At 37.5% G+C, this 23,632-nt stretch overlaps 1 protein-coding gene across 4 annotated transcripts in view; it reads right to left on the bottom strand.

Moving 5' to 3' along the window:
- The window catches only part of LOC134219595 (DNA ligase 1), a 153,556-nt gene that overhangs the window by 64,249 nt on the left and 65,675 nt on the right, over positions 1 to 23,632 (bottom strand). For 3 of the 4 annotated variants that reach the window (XM_062698383.1, XM_062698381.1, XM_062698382.1), the window contains exon 4: positions 15,891 to 17,255. In XM_062698383.1, the coding sequence (XP_062554367.1) occupies positions 15,919 to 17,255 (1,337 nt within the window). In that variant the 3' untranslated portion in view covers positions 15,891 to 15,918. Of the gene's footprint in view, positions 1 to 15,805; positions 17,256 to 23,632 lie in introns of those variants that run through there. The other variant, XM_062698384.1, reaches the window with a different exon arrangement.

Raw genomic sequence — 23,632 nt, forward strand, 5'->3', positions numbered from 1 at the left:
AAAATAATCGTAAAAGTAGTAGCCAATAATATACAGCATCAAGCGGAACTAGTAATACTAGATTGCTCAAGGCATTTCGTTCCATTGCTTGGAAGGAACTGGTTAGACATTTTTTATCCTTGCTGGAGAAAATCGTTTGGAAATCCAATTGGAATCAATACTTTGTCTAATGATACAGATGGAAATTCGGAGCAATCCCTCGACATGGGTAAAATTGAATCAAATATAAAATCTCGATTTCATAAACTGTTTGACGGTGATTTTTCATTTCCAATAACAGGATTTGAAGCGGATCTTGTGCTTGGAGATGATAGACCCATATTCAGAAAGGCTTACGAAGTGCCGTTTAAATTGAGAGAAAGGGTCATTGAGCATCTGGATTCGCTTGAAAAACAGAACGTTATTTCACCAATACAGGTTAGTGAGTGGGCTTCCCCAGTTGTAATTGTGCAAAAAAAAGATAATGATATAAGAATGGTGATAGATTGTAAAGTTTCTATAAATAAGCAAATTATTCCCAACACATATCCTTTACCCCTAGCGCAGGACATATTTGCGTCTTTAGCTGGTTGCAAATGGTTTTGTTGCCTTGATTTGGCGGGGGCGTACACTCAACTCAAACTCTCAGAACGATAAAAGAAATTTGTTGTAATAAATACAATTAAGGGGCTGTACACTTACAACCGCCAGTGCCGCCATCTTTTAAAGAGTCATGGACCAAATTTTAATAGGTTTAAAACACGTTCGTTGCTATTTGGATGATGTATTGATTGCAGGGGAGACTATTCAGGAGTGTTTATTTAATTTACATCTAGTACTTGGAAGATTACAAAACGCAAATTAAAAAATAAACTATAAGAAATGCAAGTTTTTTGTCAATTCCCTTACTTATCTTGGACATTTGGTAACAGAGCATGGACTTCTTCCATCACCAGAGAAATTATTGACGATCGAAAAGGCCAAAGTTCCAACTGATATTACTGAACTCAAAGCATTTCTTGGTTTGATTAATTTTTATGGAAAATTTGTCCCGCATTTATCGGCAAAATTGGGTTGCTTGTATGCTGTATTACGTAAAAACATGACATTTATTTGGACTTCAGAATGTCAACAAACTTTTGAGGAAAGCAAGAATGCTTTATTAAATGCAAATTTTCTAGAATTTTATGATCCAGCCAAACCGATTATAGTAGTATCGGATGCTTGCGGCTATGGGCTTGGAGGAGTGATAGCTCATATGGTAGATGGCAAAGAGAAACCAATTAGTTTTGCATCATTTTCATTAAATTCGGCCCAGAAAACATACCCTATATTACATTTGGAAGCATTAGCGTTGGTATGTACAGTAAAAATATTCCACAAATTTTTATTCGGTCAGAAGTTTACAATCTATACAGATCACAAGCCTCTTTTGGGAATTTTTGGTAAAGACGGAAAACAACCATTATGTGTGACAATGCTACAGAGATATGTGATGGAGATGTCTATTTATGGATTCGAAATATGTTATCGACCTTCGTCTATGATGGGCAATGCGGACTTCTGCTCACGGTTTCCATTGGATCAAAGATCTAGATAATGGCAGCATTAAAAGTATAAACTTTTTCAATGCTTTTCCGTTAGACTACTCCCGAATAGCTAAAGAAAGTAAAACAGATCTATTTCTTTCAAAAATTGCAGATTATATAAATAAAGGTTGGCCTAAGAGAGTTGAAAAGATTTGGCAAAAAATATATTCCCTTCGGTATGACCTAGAGATAGTAGAAGGTTGTATTTTATACCAGGATAGAGTATTTGTACCATTATCTCTAAGGAATGATATTTTAAAATTACTTCATTCCAACCACAACGGTATTGTTCGAATGAAACAAACAGCTCGCCAGTCGGTATTTTGGTTTGATTTAAACAAGGACATTGAACAGTATGTAAAATATTGCGAACCATGTATAAAAATGTCGGTGGTCCCCAAACCGGTTTGCAACTCATCATGGATTCCAACAGATCGTCCCTTTAGTCGCATTCATGCTGATTTTTTCTTCCTCGAATCGAAGACATATCTTTTAGTGGTAGATAGTTACACAAAGTGGCTGGAAGTAGAAATTATGAGATATGGGACAGATGCAAACAAAGTTATAAAGAAATTACCGCTATTTTTGCAAGATTCGGACTCCCTGACGTTCTTGTAACCGATGGTGAACCACCCTTCAATTCTAGTCATTTTATTACTTTTATGCAACAGCAAGGCATACAAGTTTTAAAAAGCCCCCCTTATAACCCTAGTAGCAATGGGCAGGCCGAGCGCATGGTAAGACTAGTGAAAGATGTATTAAAAAAATTTCTTTTAGATCCTTTGACGAAATCTCTTGAAGATGATGATAGAATTACTTATTTTTTAGCTAACTATAGAAATACTTGCTCCGCTTTTGATGAAAGAGTTCCATCGGAAAAATTGTTTAATTTCAAACCAAAAAGTCTAGTCGACCTTTTACATCCTAGACGAGGATATAAATATTGTTTGGATTTGGATAGGTTTCCATTCCCAAATCCAATCAAGAAGAAAACAATCGATAGCAATTTTGATGGTGCGCCCTCTCATGATCCATTTCTCAATTTATCAGTGGGGGAACAAATCTGGTATAAAAACAATGATAAGCGAGTTATTGAGAAATAGGTTGAGGCAAAATACGTCAAAAGAGTATCTTCTATATATATAAAAACCAATCTATGTATGTATGTTCGCTAACTCCTTCTGAACCACTTGACCGCTTCCAACCAAATTTGGAAGCCGCATTCTATATCCTCAGAGAAAGATAACAAAGGGAGTGGGAGGGTCATTGGAAAAGGGGGGTGGGTGTGGGAGGAGGGATACTGTTTGAGTCGAAAAAACCAGTATAACTTCCACCTCCCAGGACCGATTTAAACAAAATTTGGAACACATACTCTTTGTCCTAAGGATACAATTATAGTGAGGATAGGGGAGTTATTGGAAAAGGGGAGGTGTGGTGGGAGGTGTTGGTGTTTAGATAACGATCAATTTAGTGTAACTTCTGAACCCTTGATCGATTTCCACCAAATTTGGAACACATATTCTTTGTCCTATAGAGACTTTTTAGTGCAGGTGAGTAGGTTATTGTAAAAGGGGAGGGTGTGAGGGAGGGTTTGATGTTTAGATTACTAAGTGTAACTTTTGAATCCATTGACCTTATTCAACCAAATTTGCAACATATGTTATTTATTCATAGAGAGACGATTGTAGAGAGGATGAAAGGGTGGGAACTTGAAAAGATATGTTTTGTTCAGCAACTGAATAATTCAGTGCAAATTTTAAACACATATTCTTAAACAAATTATCATGGAAAGAGGGGGAGGGTTGACAAATATAAGTGAGAGGGAGAATTGTTCGAAATTTAAGTAACGCAATATCAATTAAAACGGCTGGGCCATGAGTTTGATATAAAAGAAAAACCGGACAAAACAGCTGAAAATGCTGGATCCAGTTACCAATATATTTTTGTAGACCAATAGATGAGAGTTTACTGTCACGGGCATTGTTACTAGAGGGAAGAACTTGGCAAAAATCAAGTACATCGATTTTTATCCATCGATATTTTTATTTTATTTTGCAATCATACAGCAAATCAAATTGATTTGCTTAAAAATAATGTTATCATGTGAATAATATTTATGTTCTGATAAAATGTGTCTTACTGGCTACAAACCATGTTCATAAAAATAAAGCGATAGATATTTTTGTCCAGGTTCAGCTCACATCTCATTTTATTTGTCGTTCTTTTCTTCCTTCGAAGCTAACGTTTAGTATGAGCTCTTCACATTTAGCCTATTTTTAACGAGTTCCAATACAACTTAGTAATTTTCTGCAAATATGGTACCACATACACCTAAGTACTTGGAAATGTGTGTACTGTATTTGTATCTATAAACGCATCGTAAAGTCGTCGTTCGTGTGACAGTAATGTGGCACGAGTTTATAAGAAAAAATCGATCTGTTCTGTTGTCTTTTCGAAAGCATAATCATCTTTTGGTTTTTGAATTGCTGCTCAAAAAGTAAGTGGTACAATGATCTATACCGATGCAATTCTAATGTAATAATACCGTATTCTGAACACATAGTACAAGGTGTATACAAAATGCCCCGTAGAAGTCGAAGCTCATTTCGTAGCACCGCAGCAAAAGAATGAGGGAAGCACGATCTTTAGAAACAAGTCAAGAGCGCGATGCCCGACTGGAAGCAAATCGATTGCGAAACTCTACTGCAAGAGCGAATGAATCAATTGAACGACGTAGCGTGCGTTTGCAAACCATGCGACAGCGAAATGCAGATTCACGAGCAAGTGAAACAAGTGCGCAGCGTATAGTTCGACTGGACTCCATGCGCTTACGAAATGCAGTATCCAACCAAAGAATGCACTTCGTTTGGAATTTAGCGGCATTTAATTATGACAACACTTGCAATTATGCTACCCATCCAGATGTCTTGGTTGGTCAAATGGATAAGGAGTGCACTTATTGTCATGCTCTTAAGTTCAGTACTGAACCACCTGGAATGTGCTGTGCCAATGGAAAAGTTCGTGTGCCGTTAATTGAAGAGCCACCGGAGCCACTTCGATCGTATATTTCTGGGAGGACATCAGCGTCGAAGGATTTTCTACAAAATATCCGTAAATATAATTCGTGTTTTCAAATGACTTCGTTTGGCGCAAAACAGATTTCTCATGGCGGATTTATGCCCACGTTCAAAATTCAAGGGCAAATATATCATCAAATCGGATCCCTTTTGCCAATTCAAGACAGCAGTCCAAAATTTTTGCAAATTTATTTTATGGACAATGAAAATATCGAAGTCGATCAACGCAATAGAATTGTACCTGGTACCAAACGTCCAGTTATTCAAGACCTGCAAAATTTACTGCATCAACATAATGAATTAGTCAAACTGTTCAAAACGGCATTAGAGCAAATGCCAACGGATGAAGCCAAAGTCGTAATTAAAGCGGATCGAACACCGGCTGGGGAGCATCAGCGACGTTTCAATGCTCCAGTTGTTAGCGAAATGGCAGTTGTTTTGGTTGACCAACAGCATGATCGTCGAGATATTGTAATTCGACGACGGAACGATACCTTACAGCGTGTTTGCGAAACCCACCGACTTTACGACGCACTCCAATATCCTTTGATATTTTGGAAAGGAGAGGACGGCTATCACTTCAATATTATGCAAATAAATCCATCAACTGGTGAGTAAAGAGTAATGCACTATTTGGCTACCGCCTATAAATTACGCCACGCTTCAATGGAGGTAACAAATGTAAACTTGATGATTCTTGCATGGATATTGGAAGGCTTCAAATGAAAAATAGTTAAGGGGAGGTCAAAGTATTTTTTATGTTTTAATATGCTTTGAAACCTTACACGGTTAAAAGAATTTGCCTATTAATAGGTACTCTTTTATTATTGATATTATTCCCACTGTGAAAAATTCACCCATTTTCTTTTAAAAGTAGGGAGAGAAATTTTTTGTGAGAAAATATTTGAATTTAGTGATCATTTCAAATAATTACCTACGAGGGTAAAATATCAGTTTTTTGCGATACGCAATATGTGAACAAGTTTTTGAACATATTTTTCGCACATTAGGTCGATACAAATATTTAAAACAAATTATTTCTCCCCCTCGGATTTGTTAGGCCAAAAATAATATTTTGACGGGGCAAAAAAAAAATTGGAGGAATTTAAGGACTTTCGAAACATTCTTTAACAAATTCGATGAGTTTTTTGATTATTTTCAATTTTAATATTTATTTTTTATTATCTAGCCCCCCCCCCTTGACCATTCAGAGAGCAGTAGGACATAATTTTAATTAAATATTTGTAACGGCCTTATACAAAAATAAACAAAATTTGAAAATGGGGAAAACCCAATGTGGAGGAAAGGAGGTTGCAAAATCTATAACAACGATTAACATAATAAGCGCAAGGCATTACATAAAAAAAGATATCAACATCGAATTGGGCTCAACTTAATTTATATTTTTGTTGGATTTTACCAGGTGAGCAAACAAATAAAAAGTGTCAGCCATGGACTATTATGCTCATCGTTTAATGATTCGGGCCAATTCAACGAACCACATTTTGAAATATCGGCAGCTTTTCCATCAGTTTATTGTTGATATGTATGCCAAAATTGAAACGGAACGCCTTCTATTTATTCGTTTGAATCAAAAAACTTCGTGTTGACAATTACATTCATTTGCATGATGCAATTGCAAACGACGGAAACGTAAATGACATTGGAAAAATGGTCATACTTCCTGCCACATTCACTGGAAGTCCAAGACATATGCAAGAATATGCGCAAGATGCGATGACATATGTTCGAAATTATGGTCGTCCAGATTTATTTATTACGTTTACCTGTAATTCGTCATGGAATGAAATTCAAGAGCTCCTTTTAGATGGTCAAACGAAAAACGATCGTCATGATGTCATAGGGGCCGTACACTAATTACGTAAGCACTTATGGGGGGAGGGGGGGTCTGCCATTTTCTTACGCTCCATATAAATAAAAAATAATTAATATGGGAAAATTCTTACATGGGGGGAGGGGGGGTTGAAAAACCCAGAAAAAATGCTTACGTAATTAGTGTACGGCCCCATAGCGAGAGTATTTAGAGAAAAGCTTGCCAAACTCATAGGTTTGATAACGAAGAGCCACATTTATGGAGATGTGCAATGTTGGATGTACTCAATCGAATGGCAAAAGCGAGGACTACCACATGCACATTTGTTAGTTTGGTTGAGAACAAAATCCTTCCGAATCAGATTGACGATATTATTTCAGCTGAGTTGCCTGCTCCAGAAAATGACCCCGGACTCTTTGAAATTATCAAAAAACATATGGTTCATGGGCCATGTGGATCATTCAACAGAAATTCACCATGCATGCAAGACGGCAAATGTTCGAAAAGATACCCACGTGAATTTATACGAGAAACTCAAACCGGAAATGATGGCTATCCAACATACAAACGACGAAAGCCAGAAGAGCGATTCCAAGCAACAGCATCAAAATTTAAGAAAATTTTTAATTCATGATTTTCTATTGAGTTGAAACTTTGCACAGTTTTTCAATTTCATCTAAATCGTCATTTTTCGATATCAAATCTTCATATTGAGTCACGACTAACTTTTCAAAAGGGTGTATGTGAAAATGGTTCAAAAATATTTAAAGACAACTAAATGGTGATTCTTAAGAAAATGCGCACAGTAAAAAAAAAATTTTTTTGCCTTTAAAAATATCATTTTGTCACAAAACTCAAATATCTCAAAACCCTATCTTTTTCGAACGTAATTTTTTTAGGAAAACGGTCCATTATATTAGCTATCTACCATAAAAATTTGGTGATGGTAAACTAATAAACAAAAAAGTTATGACATTTCAAACATTTCACAATTTTCACATATAGTAAACAAAAAAAATTTCCGTGTATTTTTTTTCAAGAATCGCAGTTTGATGCTGATTTTATTGTTAAGGGCCTTGCGTGAGTTAAACAAGTTGTTTGTATGATATTCCATATTTATGTATTCATCGATATTATGTATATTATATGTATAAATATTATATGTATAAATAAATAAAAATGAATTAATATTATCCTAAGTATTAAATTAAATGTGGCAGTTACACAATGTTGTTATAGAAACTCTAAGAGTTTTGGGTTTGAATTTTGGTATGGGTTATGATATCATGAAAACAGTTTATTAATACTTATTTTTTATTTATTTTTATTCAAATTTTTTAAATAATCGAACACTTTTGAATTATTATCAGCACAGTTTGAGTATAGTTTTGCTTTAATTTTATTTTCCGACAATGGAATGAAACAGTGAAATTTTTGGGTTCCTTGGATCGTTTTCGCGTTATTAAATTGCTCGCTGAGCTCTGAAGCCTTTATTTCGTACTCTTCAGTAGTAGTAAAACAAAATGATAATTTGGTTAAATCTTTTTCTTTTCTACGATTTGCCCAATCAAAAGTTCTTTCGCAAGTTTAATTGGCGGCTCACGTTCCTTGGCTAAACTGGCTCCTGTGGCCAGGCGCTTTATTGTTCCTCCAATAGCATCACAATGACCTTTGCCATGTGAGGTAGCAAAACAATGCCATTCTGCATCAATTCCGTACATTGATTTAAATTGACATAGGCTCGAAAAATTCTTACGATTTTTGTACTGCGACGCTGCTCCATCAGACATGAAATATATCTTTTTGACTTCTTTATGCTTATCAACGCGTAAAAAGTTAATCATTTTTTCAATGAACAAGTTTACGGATACTGAATCGTGTCTTAAATCTTCGGAAATTATAATAAAACTTAAGTGTTCAATTTGCGTACTTCCATTAAAATAAATAACGAATGGATGAATTGTAGCTTGTTGTACGTTCCAGTGATGGGACTGCACTTCATCTTGCAATACAAAGCTGTAATTTTCAGAAAATCACAAATGACTAAAAATTCACCATTTTGTAATGTATTTTTCGTATTTTTAAAAAAGCTGGATTGTTCTGTTTTAATGAAATCGTGAGGGATTAAACTTTCTAATTTCAAGCAAAAATATGACACAAACTCATCTACAGGTTTTACAATAGTTTCTATGTCACACCTATCCGTGGTCACCCATTGCTCAAATGATAACTGATCAATATATTTTTCTTCAAACTCAGCGAATAAAGTATTTTCCAATGATGAAGAATCTGGACAATCCGAACAAGATCGTAGATAGCAATTTGATGTTGTATTTTCACACAAAAGACTACCAGTTAACATTTTAATATCCTTTGTTAAATTGATTCTTTTCAAACTATGTAAAATAAGATTAATATTCTCATGGGTTGTGCACACACACATTATGTGTTCCTGAATTGGAAAGAAGCTTACATTGCCTTGGCCGAAGGCTTGCAAATGAGGAAAACCTACTTTAATATTATCGTGAATTTCCTTGAAGCGTGTGTACGCTTCTTTCAAAATCGTCATCATTAATCGTTTTTGGATTGCTTGACGCTTTCCATCTTTTTACTGATACATAATCTTTTTGACCAGGCATAGCTCGACTTACTTCATCATCTTCAAAATATTGAACTACTATTTCTTTTGTCTCATCTGTTAATGCAGTACTAGACCTAGTATTTTTGGTTGAAAGACAGTTATTCTTCAATTGTTTTGCCTCTTTTACTGTATTTCTATTGGTTTTGAACTCATCAATGGCATCCTGAACAGACCACGAACTTCGTGGCTGCATTCGAGAACCTTTCCTTCATATTTATAATTACCTCATCGTAGTCTGTATTTTCCACATCATCAGGTCCTAATTTGAAGAGGTTTCTTCGTACAGCTTCGTTTATTTCACGGTATTTTTTCTCCGGGTAATAAACGTAGTCCATCTTACTCCATTTAATCGGAGTCACTTTTATCCCAGCTATGCCCTCGTTAAAGCGTTCGATGTTGACCTTTTGGATACACTCTTCTTCCGATTGATTTGTTGAAACAGATTTCGCTGATGGTACGGTGGCAAGGCTCTCAGCACTTAATACTTCTGGTAATTCCTCAGTTGTTGTCGATACATCTGGCAATTCCTCAGTTGCTGTCGTTTTCCAACTTCCTGCGCTCTGCTCAACCGATGATATACAGATTGCTCTTTTGTCAACGTTTAGACGGCAGGACGTGCAAATGCGTAAATTTGTATTCAATGTGGACATTGGAGCATAACCAGTCGCTTTCAGTTTATCTATGGTGCTTTCGGTGAGATTTCGTAACTCTTTTGAACACTTTTTCCATCAAACGGCCTACAACAGTTGAGAAAGCGGCTACTCATGTTGTTCGTAATATTTCAATAAACAAAATCACTTTTAAGTTTTTACTGACTAGTTTGGTGTCATTTGCTTGACTGAAGAAAAAAATTACTATAAGATCTTTAACAACCTTAGTAGTAGTAATTTTTTTGCTTTTTCGTGAGCATTGTCATGGTATGTACCTACCATGCATTTGTTGTTGTTGAAGATACCCGTTTCCTCCCGATCATAAAGTCTATTCTCTAAGAGGTATATTTTTTGCAGGTAAACTATAGACGTACACGTGTATATAAATCTTTGATTTTGCAGCTTTTGTTTTAAAAATAACATTTCTGATATGTTTCTATCAACGTTATTATCAACAGGTTTCAACACTATTAAAAGAATTTTTCGCCAGTCACGTGCAATGAAAATTATGACACTATCAATACTTTTGATCACAACACTGGATCGTGTCTAAGTTTCTTATAGATGCTATGAATAATTAAATCAAAATATCATGAAAACAACTTGTTTAAATCACGTCCCTTAACAATAAAATCTGCATCAAACTGCAATTCTCGAAATAACACACAGAAAAAAATTTTTTTACTAAATGTGAAAATTGTGAAATGTTTGAAATGTCATAACTTTTTTGTTCATTTGTTTACCATCATCAAATTTTTATTGTAGATAGCTAATATAATGGACCGTTTTCCTAAAAAATTACGTTCGAAAAAGATAGGGTTTTGAGATATTTGAGTTTTGTGACAAAATGATATTTTAAAGGCAAAAAATTTTTTTTACTGTGCACATTTTCTTAAGAATCATCATTTAGCTGACTAACTTTGCTGAAAAAATCATAACAATCGAACATTCCGTTTTTGCTGTGCAGCTTTTTAAATATTTTTGAACCATTTTCACATACACCCTTTTGAAAAGTTAGTCGTGACCAATATGAAGATTTGATATCGAAAAATGACGATTTAGATGAAATTGAAAAACTGTGCAGAGTTTCAAATATTTTCGAAATGGTCGCTCAGGATCGACTGACATGCCCCCGTGGAATGCCTCAGAAGATGGTGGGTTCACAGCAACGGTGAATGGGAATGATATCGATAATCGGTGGATTGTGCCATATTCACCGCTTTTATCTAAAGCATTTAATGCGCACATTAATGTCGAATATTGCAATTCCGTAAAATCGATTAAATATATTTGCAAATATGTCAATAAAGGCGGTGATATGGCTGTTATCGGTTTATCAAACGCAAATGCACTCGATGAAGTCAGTCAGTATCAAATTGGTCGTTACATTAGTAGTAATGAGGCTGCCTGGCGGATCTTTGGTTTCTCAATTCATAAGCGATATCCATCAGTTCAACATCTTAGCGTTCATTTGGAAAACGGCCAAAGAATATATTTTACAGAGGAAAATGCACAACAACAGGCTACCAATCCACCAAATACTACCTTGACAGCATATTTCAAATTATGTTCAAGTGATCCATTTGCGAAGACATTGTTATATGCAGAAGTTCCGAAGTTTTACACGTGGAATGCATCGCGAAAGCAATTTCAAAGAAGAAAACAAGGCACTCGCGTTGCTGATCAAAATGGTATTTTGCTGCTGAAGTTCTAGGTCGCGTTTATACCGTTCATCCAAAAATGACGAATGTTATTTTTGCGAATACTACTACATGAAGTAAGAGGACCTACGTCGTTTGCATCATTGAAAATCGTTGGTGAACAGCAATGCGAGACATATCGAGAAGCGTGTGAGAAACTTGGGTTACTCGAAAATGATCAACATTGGGACACAACGCTAGCAGAAGCTTCAGAAGCTTGCCATCCGTATCAAATACGCAATTTATTTGCAATCATTCTAACTACGTGCAGTCCATCGAATCCTAAAATGTTGTGGGAAAAATACAAAGAAAATCTAAGCGAAGATATTTTGTATCAACTGCGAAGAGTGAATTCAAATGATGAATTGCCTTTTCCGCAGAAATATTCAATCAAGCACTTATAAAGCTTGAAGATAAATGCATTGCGATCAATAACAAAACTTTGGTACAATTAGGTCTACCAGCATCCGAAAGGAATAGCAATGATTTATTTGATAGAGAACTTTTACGCGAACGACAATATGATACTGATGAGTTGCGTGCATACATCGAAAATCAAACATCTCGATTAGTAGCTGATCAAAAATTGGCTTTCGATACTGTAATGAATCATGTTGCGAACAATAGCGGTGGACTCATTTTCTTGATGCTCCTGGCGGCACAGGCAAAACATTTCTGATTAATTTAATACTTGCTGCTATTCGCGAAAAACGTGATATTGCACTAGCCATCGCTTCATCTGGAATTGCAGCAACGTTACTGGATGGCGGACGAACAGCTCATTCAGCTCTCAAATTGCCATTGAATCTATCCCATATGGAAAACGCGACATGCAACATCACTAGAAATTCTGGAATGGGAAAGGTTCTGAAGGAATGCAGAATCATTATATGGGACGAATGCACCATGGCGCATAAAAATGCCTTAGAAGCACTTGATCGTACATTGAAGGACATAAAGGAAATAATCGAATATTTGGTGGTGTTCTAATCTTGCTAGCAGGTGATTTCCGTCAAATTTTACCCGTTATACCACGATCAACACCTGCAGACGAAATCAATGCTTGCTTGAAATCATCTTATCTTTGGCGATATGTTTCAAAAATAACACTATCCACTAATATGCGTGTTCATTTATTGAATGATGTGGCTGCGCAAAACTTTTCAACACAACTCTTGAATATTGGCAATGGAGAATTTCCTGTGGATCATGAAACCGGCTACATTGCACTTCCTTCTGATTTTTGCCAGGTGGTGCCTTCACTGGAAGATGTAATTAAAAGGTGTTTCCACATGTATCAACAAACTACAAAAATCATAATTGGCTCTGCGAACGAGCAATATTGGCACCAAAAATGAAAACGTTAACCGCATCAATGAACAAATTCAGCATCAACTGCCAGGCCCAGTCACAACATACAAATCTGTCGATAGTACATTTGGAAGACGATGAAGCAGTGAATTATCCGGTAGAATTTCTGAATTCTTTGGAGCCATCTGGTATGCCACCACATCAATTGTTCTTGAAAGTCGGTTCACCAATTATGTTATTAAGAAACATTGATCCACCGAAATTATGCAATGGAACCAGACTTTCTGTAAAAAATTAATGCCAAATGTTATCGAAGCGACAATTATCACTGGTAAATCCAAGGGCGAAAATGTATTCATTCCCCGTATTCCAATGATTCCAACAGATTTGCCATTTGAATTCAAGCGGCTTCAATTCCCAGTACGAGTCGCAGTTGCAACGACTATTGATAAGGCACAGGGCCAATCCTTGATATTTTGCGGTGTGAACTTAGAAAATCCATGTTTCTCCCATGGACAATTGTACGTTGCTTGCTCTAGAGTAGGAACGCCGACAAATTTATTCATTTACGCACCAAATGGAAAAACTAAAAATATTGTTTATCTGAACGCTTTAGATTAATTTTGATATTTATATTGATTCAAATAAAGAGTTTTCAAACAAAACACGATGCATTTTTTTTTAATTTAATATCATTGATGCGTTGCAAAGCGCGCCGGGTAACAGCTACCTTCATCTATCTATCTTCTATCTTCTTCTATCTTTTTCTTCTATTTCCTTCTTTCTTTCTATCTTTATTCTTTCTTCTTTCTATCTTTCTACTTTCTTCTTTTTCTTTCTATCTATCTATATATATAAAACCAATCTATGTATGTATGTATGTATGTATGTTAGCTAACTACTTATGAACCAAATTTGGAAATAATATTCTTTATCCTCAGTGAAAGGTAACGAAGGGGTGGGAGGGTCATTGTAAAAGGGAAAGGGTATGAGGGAGGGATACTCTTTAGAAAACAAAAATCAGTGTAACTTCGAACCCTTAGAACCGATTTAAACTAAATTTGGAACGCACATTCTCTGTCCTATGGAGACGATTATAGTGGTGGTGGGTAGGGTAGAACGGTCATTGGAAAAACAGGAGTGTTTGGGAAGTGTATGTTACCTATAAGTATGTTGGCATAATGTACGTTAAAACGGAGAGGCATAACGGACGTAAAGTATAATTTATATTCTCCCTTCTTATGAACTTGAGAGGTATTTTAAAAATGTACAATTCCCCAAATTGAAAAAAAAAATCCAAAAGAAAACATTTCTCCGAAAATAACATTTTCCAAAAAATTACTTTTCGCCGAATATGACATTTTCCAGAAAATAACATAGGGGAAAACAACTTTTCCCCGGAAATATAATTTTCTAGAATGCAAAGAAAAAAAATTGGTCGTGCTCCCGAGACGAGCCAGCTTAGGGCTGCAAGTCTTGCTAATAAAGACATATAAAAAATATATGGTCGAATGATTATATTCAACAGTGAAATCTGCCTTCTTTCAATCATTGGATGTTCTTTAAAATATTGTTTTCCCTTCTCATCGATTGATGAAGTAGCAACATTAAAACACAATAAACCTTTTGACCAATTGGTTTTATCATTTTCCGATTGTAAAAGCAATTGCAAAATCAAACTGGCAATTCCGGGCAAGACCGGGTACATACAGCTAGTCAACTAATATTTTCGAAATCTCTTTTGGCAGGCACAACTGCAACGCTCATCGGGATCAACTGAAAATAGTCAGTCCGCAACAATCTAAGTCGACTATACAAGTGCACATACAGCAGGAGAAACGACGAAGAGAATCGTTAGACTCCGAGCGAGAATTCTTAGGATTCCAAGACGAGCCAAGCGATAAAGGAAACTACAGCACAAAGCGACAGAAATTTACGAGAACCAGTCCAATTGCCACGAGAAGTTATTCGAGATCGATTAGGAAGGATGACCGATCCAGTTAAAGTCAACAGAAGTACCAGCAGCAATGTATTCAACAGTAAAACATCATTGAGTCCTGGAATATGCTTCAGAAAAAAAAAGAAAAAGTGATAGTGATCTATTTTTGTAAAATTATCGAATTAAGTGAACAACATTTGAAGATATTGAGAATTATATAGAGTTGTATAAGAAAAAAAAAGTTATCGAAAAGATATTTATCGAAATGAATTCAAATTCAGTTTAATTCATAGAAGACCGTGAATTCGAATATAATAGCTTTGATTATGTATATAAATAACGTCGAATCTAAAGAACGGAGGATTGAGATGTTCGGGGTAATAGTCAATACCCTTTCGAGAAACTATGAGAAGATTTTATAAAGAGAGAATATTATTTGGATTGAGAGCAAACGATATTTTATTATAATATGCTTGAGAGAATAAAGCTGGGCCTCGGTTGCCTGATTGTAGTTTGAACATTAGACAAAACTAGACGTGCTTTTACCATTTTTAATATAAAAGAATTTACCTTGTTCGTACATTTCAGTATAAATTTTCAATATGTGCCCAATTCAAGTTTTCCTTTCATTTTCTTCGAGTGTTGCGGAAGTTTCGTCCATACATCACTTAATTCTGAAAAATAAGCTTCGGTATGTAATAATTCAGTTTTCATGAAATACTCAACATTAGAATAGAGTAGTCAAGCAAGACCATTCCCCTCATGCTAAAACAAAGTTGACCATGATTTATGAGCAATGTCATCCAGTATGCTCGACCCACTGGTATGGATCTAGAGTGGGCTCTGTGGTAGTGTCAGGGCCTGCAGATCAAGAGGTCCACGGTTCGAGTTTGCATATTGATCAAAACTGACATTTGATGCTTTACGGTGTTAAGCTTTTTCAGTTTTGACGTGCGTTATTTGATGTTGGTGTTGGCTACTAAAAATGATTTCGTAGCATGGGCCTGATTTAAACCGAATAGATAAACTACACACAAAAATGCTTTCTTTTGTGTTCTTCTTTAGTAATGCAAGTAAACAGAACGTTGATCATCAAGTTCAAATTGTTTGTAAATGTTAGATGTAATTATATTGTTTCATGTGTGTTAGATAAATGTAAATTTTACTTACATAATCATATCAGGGCTTCGATCCCCGTCTATTCAGCATTATTGGCGACTGCATCTGCTCTATCTTTTTCCTTTGACACAGATGCCCCAGCATTTGCCACCAATTCTTTGTAATGTTCAACTGACCCCACCTCAACGTTAGGTGCAATTTCTGGTTCCTTCGGCGGTTCTGGAGATTGCTCTTTCGAGGCTTCCTTTTCAAGCTCCTGCTGTTTCTGCTCCTTTTGTTTCTTCTTTTTGAGCTTGTCGCGTACCTTATTACCCAATCTCGATGCGGCCATCACCTTTGCAACACGTTTGCTTTCCAGCCAACGCGAACCCCACGATTTTTCCGTTTCGTCTTCAGCCAGCTTTTGTTCCAGCAACGTTTCATCACTGGAGTCATGTATTTCGACGATATCGGGATCGTGATCGTCATCCGCCTCGCTAGAGGATTTATTCTTAGTGTCATCATCTGTGCTATCGCATTCGGGTTCACTTTCGCCGCTGTCGTTTTCTTCACGTGGCTCATTTCCAACGCCTTCTGTTTCGGTTTTAGTTGAATCGTTATTCCCTGGATTACTAGCGTCTGGTTCTGAATCCGAAACTTCTCGCACTTCGTAATCGAGTTCTTCCTCCAGATCTAAACCTTTCATCTCCTTAGGGGATTCTATAGGAGTTTTTTCATTATTTGCCGCATTTGACTTCACAGAGTCCTTTCTGCATCGTTTTGGCGATTTGTCCTCTTCGGTCAATTCCCCTTCCTCCGGTTCATCTTTGTGATCTGATTTCGTAAGAGAAGATTGCGCTTGTTTCTCTTTTATTTGTTTTTCCAACTCTTCAATGTTATCGACAAAAATTGAAGATTTAACTTTTCTCGCTTTCTCGTCTTCAGAATCGGAGGATATGCAAAGTGTTTCAGGACTGGGTATTACAGGAATAACTTCAGGCGAGCTATCTCTGCTTTTTGATTCTTTTGTTTCCTCATCTTGTTTTGTTTGCTGGTGAACCAATGGTTTTATCTCCTCTTCCTTTTCCTTAGATTGACTTCTAGATTTACGCTCTGGTTGTGGTTCAGGGATTGAGCTTTGCGACACTTCTTCAGGAAAATCTTCATCACCTACTTGGCGAATGCGGAAGTTTCTTTTCAATCGCACTCGCTTTGACTGTTCTTTCGGGGGTGATTTTTTTGTGTTGTTATTCCCCACCGCCTTTGTATTTCCACTATTTAGCTGTTCTATTATCTTCCCTGGATCAGACACGTTATCTCCATCCTGGTCTGAGTCTAATTCAATTTTTGTTACTGGTTCTAGAGCCAACTGTGAACGAATAGCTCTAGCACGTGCTTGCAGCTCCAATAGCTCCAATACAGTCATCTCCTTTTCACCTGTAAAAAGAGTAGTAAAATGATAATAAAAATTTAAATTTAAACTTTGATAAATTTACTACATATTTTGAAGCTCCACCTAATACCCTATTCTACTGTGTATCCACCTTTGTCAATTAAATACTGAAAATGAAATGTTTTGACCTTTTCTACCTGTCCATTTCTTGAAAAAAATCAGGTATGTAATAATAAGATTAGATGTGTGTAGCTGGCTGCTGCGCCAGGAAATCACCCATTGCGCATTATTGCACTCGGCGAAGGGATCGCCTTACTCGGATCACTGTTGGACTCTGACTGAGGGAGAACGATGCTTGGCTGCTTGCTCGTCACCAACACCAAGACGGCATAAACAGCATATAATGGAACGTACACACGGTCAAGCAGTTTGACTAACATTGACTCCACCTCTCGTTTATTCAAACATCCATCAAGTTTTACCAACAGCAGCACGAACAATCAATTTATTCGACCAACAATATCACATACGAACGACCGAAGCGCCAACTTGAGCACCAACCATCAAAAAATATATGGGGGTTTGTGTATCTTCAGGGTCTGTCTCATTTGGAAATTTAAACTTAAAAGTGACAGTTCGAAAATTAAAAAATCACCCCGTTATAAGAATGGCTGGTGCTACCCAGCAATTCCAATAGGACATCGATGGAAAATGATTCGATATCTGTCAAAAGTAATCTTGCTCTGCGAGCAGGGTTATTTGATAATTATTGATCGTCAAACTGCTTGACTGGTGTGTACGTTGCATAATACAGACTGGTATACAACAGGGCTGTCTCGCCCCACACATTCCCCTTTCCCTCCGGTTTTTTCATTAGTCTCTTGCAATTGTAGCTTATTTTTGGTTTTCTCTTTTATTGTAAATGTATTAAATATAAAATTAAACACTCGGTGAAAATACCACCATAAAGATTTATTCGCCGAAGGCACCATTCAAAGGCCAAGGAAATCGAAAACCATTTTCTCCGGAATATTGTCTTATATTGGGGCATCGCACAGATATTTCCGGTTTGAATACTTGAAGTTTAATTGCATATTATTCGGCAACTCGGCCGTACGAAAACCATTTTTTTGTTAAATATCTTGGCTGTGCATATGCACAGCATATGTTTCGAAATGGACAAATTGATATGAAATTTGCGAAAAAGAATCCACGTGTCTTGGAGGGACTCGAACCCTCAACCTCCTACTCTCTAGATAGGCGTGATAACCCCTACACAACAAAACCACTTAAAGGTCACGTTTGCGGAAGAGCCATCAGAATCCGAGTACCAACCTCCACCACAGCTCTCTTTTTTGCAAATTGAATATCTTTCGGATGCTTGATTTGTCCAATCTCCACATGTGCTTTACTATTGTATATCCACAGATATTCAATTTGCAGATATTCCGACAGTTGTTCATGCTCCAAGAATCAATTTGCACGCTGGTCCTTCACTAGTGTTGGCCTGGTCTTCAACCCGTAGAGGGCCCTCGCATTTTGAAGGTGGTTAATACGGTGAAAGCGTCTTATGGAGTGCAAAGTAAGTACGATTTTCTACTACAATTTTGGCGCGTCAATCTCCAGCTGCTGAGCGAACCACATCAACTCAACACCACGACCTCCTACGAAATATTTCACTCTCTCATCTGTCACTTTCCCATCTATTATGACCCTTTATTCGGTTTATGTCATTTACCGTACCCGTCTCAATCCCTACAGATGCGTCTCCGAATTCCGTTGCTGGTATTGATTCCGTAGATCTGCAGCCAAACAAAGTACACGAACACAATAACCGCCCTAGTTTCAGCTCCGAAATTCTTCTGAAACGAACTTTCTTTCAGAGTTTGATCTGTCAAACTATATGATGCGTTTTTAGTGCATCTTTATGAGAATCTCACGCACTTCGTCCGAAGTTGGGCTTCTAGCCTAAATCTCGCATGCTATGATCGACAAAACACGCTAGCAGTGCACCACTATTTTGTGCATTTTCGCATTCCCTCAAAAGCCTTCATTCCTTACACAAGCAAAATTATCGGCATCATATAGCAGATAAGAAAATTCTGCATTTATTATCTCTTTTTTTCCGTTATGCAATCACACGCACATTCTCTAATAATAGTGATCGACATCACTATATATGCCACATTCCGAGTACTCATCAAATTTGAGACGATATTTTAGAGAGCATCAGAGCTAGAGAAATATCAAATTCTTTTTATATGAAACTGTATCTGAATGGTACATACATCTCAAGACAAGACTGATCACAAGGCTGATCACCGTCGATGCAAACTCATGGTGCAGCTACATTGTCCTCTTTTATGTCTCTTCCTGTAATGTACATCGTCTTTCAGGTGATCATGACTGTAGCAAGTTTCCTCCATCTTGTTAAAGTTACGTGTCAAAGCACCAATTCCGACATTGCTAAACGGTCATTATACAAATCATACTAATAGAGTAAATCTATACCAAAGCGTAACTCTCTGAATGTTCCTAAAAGGATCGAAAGCGTTCGTGTAATTTCAAATACTCGTCTTACCCGTTCCAACGTCGCCTTGACTAATCTTGTAAGATTATCCAAAAATTCACATTCGTGCATTAAATGCCATAGCAAACGAACATAACAAAACGATACAGATTTATTTTTAGTATTCTATTCTGTAGTGTGCTCATAACATGTAAGGGAAGGTGTGGTGTATATGATTATTACTTCTGCCTCATACACAGCTGGTCGTGGGATCAAACCCAGGTTCAATTCTCCTACTTTTTTTCTCCATATATCTCTCTCTCTCTCATGTTTTAGCAATCGCTAAGATTAGAAATGAGCTGATAACGTTCCCGTTCTCATTCTTTATCTACAACTTGACTTTTCTAAAAATTGAAAAGCGCAAAAAAAAGCTCGTGTCGGCCTCCATTGCAACCCGTTAATCAAAATGAGCATCTTCCATAGAACCTATCCTCTCGATTCCAATAATATTCTCGGGGCGAGTGCAGAAGTGTTTTTGGTTTACAGTGGGGCGAATGACTGCATCTTCAATTCCTTTTCATCTTCGGTAGCCCGAAAGGACGTGACCAGCGCCGTTGTCTAACCCCTACTAGAGCTTTTGAACTGAGCACATTGAGGTTGGAGTGCAAATCTCATACCCCAGCCATTGGCTCTCTATGCAATTGCGATTGTTCTGGTGTGATTCACGGAGTAGCAACTACAATATGTAAGGTTATCATGCTCATGCTCTACTTTGTAAATGCAGTGTTCTTCTCAAAAGACAAGAGTCTCGGCCAGTACTGGAAAAGGTCGTGATCGTCATAAGACAGAGAGCAAAGCGCCTCTTTCTATTTCAGGCGGCCAAATGAAAGAATCGTGGGTACTTTGATCAATTTCGCATGAAAGGCAGTCATGAAAGGATGTTGTGCTTTATTTTAAAATTTAAATTTCTAAGTTAATTTAATAGATACATGCGAAAAATAGTGACTAGTCGATAAATTAATCATACTTCTTTAATTCACCGAGTTGAAAGTGAAAATAAACACAAAAAAAAGCAGACATTGCACACTTTCATGACCTGTCACGGAGCAAATATTTTGTGAGATTTTTGTAGCATGCCATTCGTCCTTCGCGTTTCAGTAGACTTTGAAAGGGGCAGATATGTAAACATCGCGTGACATCTCTTATTGAAAATGAGAAATTCCAGTACTGGTCTCGGCTAATTCCAATCGCGTTTGGAGCGAAACATCGTGATTTCGCATGATACAAAACCCAAGCATAATGCATAAGATCTGGGTATTATTTAACCACCATGGTTGGAGATACATTCAATATTATTCCTGACATTCGATATTAGCTGCACCAAGTTGGGGTCTCCAGTTAGCCTTGCGACTAAAGACGTAGGATTGCCATTCCGGAGATGGCGAGTTCGATTCTCAGTCCCAGTTAGGATGTTTTCGGGTGGGAAACATTCTCGTTTTCCTGGACATAGTGTATCCATTGTACTTGCCATGCAAGAAACATACTCACATACGGTGGTCCAGTAGAAGCGTAGATATTAGAACGCTAGTAGCACCGTATTCATCAGAAACCTATTATCAAACCATGCTACAATAAGCTGAATTGGGCAGATTATTGAGCATTATGTTGTAGTGGATGTTTTGTTTTATCACCTACATCGATTTGACACTTATGGTACTGTTACTTTGGCTGCTAGGCTGAGGTAAACTAGATATTTGATACGTGAACAGGTGAGTCATTGGTAATCTTAAACTAAGCTTATATTACGCAAGTGAATTGAGCAAGTCACTTGACTTGAACGTCTAAACTCCTTCGTTCAACTCACTTGAACGAAAAGAAAGTTGAACATGTTCAACCTTTGGCAAGTCAAATGAATTTTACTGAAATGATCAAATTACTTGCCTTGTCAAAACTTCGGTCAAATCGTAGCATGATACTTTTGGATCAACCCCATTGTTGTTTCCTCAGAAACATGCTTTGTGTTTTCTAGTGATTTCAACACACCATTGGGTTTTTCATCATCATTTCATTTCAATTATGAACGGTGGACCTTTCAAATCGCCCACGACATGCTTTGAACTGTGTTCCAATTCGCAAACCTTCCTTTCAATCTATCTGGCAGTCATCATAACTCGCATATCATTCCAACTTTACTTGGCGGTCTTCCCAACACGCCATTACGGTTTTCAAAACACGCAAAAAATCTCAACTTTCATTGGCTGTCCTCCCAACACACCATTGCAGTTCTTGAAACACGCAAATCATTCCAGCTTCACTTGGCGAGTTTACAAATACCACATTGCTGTCCTCAAAACAAGCTTATCACTTTCACTTTACTTGGGAGACTTCAAAACACGCCATTGCGGTCCTTAAAACACGCTAACCATTTCATCTTTACTTGGCAATTCTTAAAACACGCAAATCATTTCTTCTCTTCTTGGTGGTCTTCCCAAAAAATCCGCAAAAAAATCATATTTACTTGGCAGAGCTTCAAACACGCCATTGCGGTCCTCTCAACTCGCAAAACATTTCATTTTTATTTGGCGGTCCTCTAAACTCGCCAATCATTTCATCTTTTCTTGGCGGTCCTCTAACCACGCCATTGCGGTCCTCTAAACTCCCCTAGTAGTACACATGTTCCTTATAGGTTACTGCAGCTCATATGTGATCAGATTTAGTCATAACCAAGTTGCTGCAACCATTTTTGTCTTACTTGTGTTGCTCGGGTCGCCAATCATTTCATCTTTTCTTGGCGGTCCTCCAAACTCGCCATTGCGGTCCTTAAAACTCGCCAGTCACTTCAACTTTTCTTGGCGATCCTCCAAACACGCCATTGCGGTCCTCAAAACTCGCCAATCATTTATCTTTTCTTGGCGGTCCTCCAAACTCGCCATTGCGGTCCTCAAAACTCGCCATTGCGGTCCTCAAAACTCGCCATTGCGGTCCTGAAAACTGGCCATTGCGGTCCTCAAAACTCGCCAATCATTTCAATTTTTCTGGTGGTCTTCTAAACTAGCCATTGCGGTCCTCAAAACTCGCCAGTCATTTCAACTTCTCTTGGCGGTCCTCCAAACTCGCCATTGCGGTCCTCAAAACTCGCCAGTCATTTTAACATTTCTTGGCGGTCCTCCAAACACGCCATTGCGGTCCTCAAAACTCGCAAACAATTTCGAATCTTCTCCGTTTTACTTACCAACACGCCACCGCGACTCTCCCAATTTTGAGCACCGCTTTCCACGTAAACAATGCAAAAAGCAAACATCCTTCTTGGTTAAGGAATTTACCTTTTCTTCTGAGATTGCGCAGTAGGTGATTTCCATGACGCAGTATTATTATCAAGCACATTAGTTTTAACATTATTCCACTTGATACTAACAAAAAATGAGCAGTAAAACCTGCCACTGTCGCCAAATGTGTAGCTGGCTGCTGCGCCAGGAAATCACCCTGTTTCGTCCAGGGTGGGACGACCCTACGTTGTGTTTCACTTCTATTGGGTTTCCGGGCGGCGATCAAGTAAAAACGACTGCAGACTGAACTTCAACTGTTGATTTATTACCTCCGAGAGGCAGCGTGCCAGCTCGGAGGTTACGATAACGAATACTGTACTTTACATGGAGTGTGGAGTCGCCTTTTATAGGCGACTCTTAGTACGGCAAAACAATTAATTTTATATATTACAATTATTGGGGACGTGTGCACAAACATTCAAATTTAAAATCTAATTGGACTTACAGCGCGCCAACTGCTACGCACATAACGCTAGCAATTGGCGCGATAACAGAGAACAACGAAAAATAGACATGAATAGCAGCTCACACGCTGCACTGTTGGGCTTCAACAGCAGCTACGACGGTGAGCGCAGTTCGTGATGGA

The sequence above is a fragment of the Armigeres subalbatus genome, chromosome 3, assembly GCF_024139115.2.
Source record: "Armigeres subalbatus isolate Guangzhou_Male chromosome 3, GZ_Asu_2, whole genome shotgun sequence".
Lineage (NCBI taxonomy): Eukaryota > Metazoa > Arthropoda > Insecta > Diptera > Culicidae > Armigeres > Armigeres subalbatus.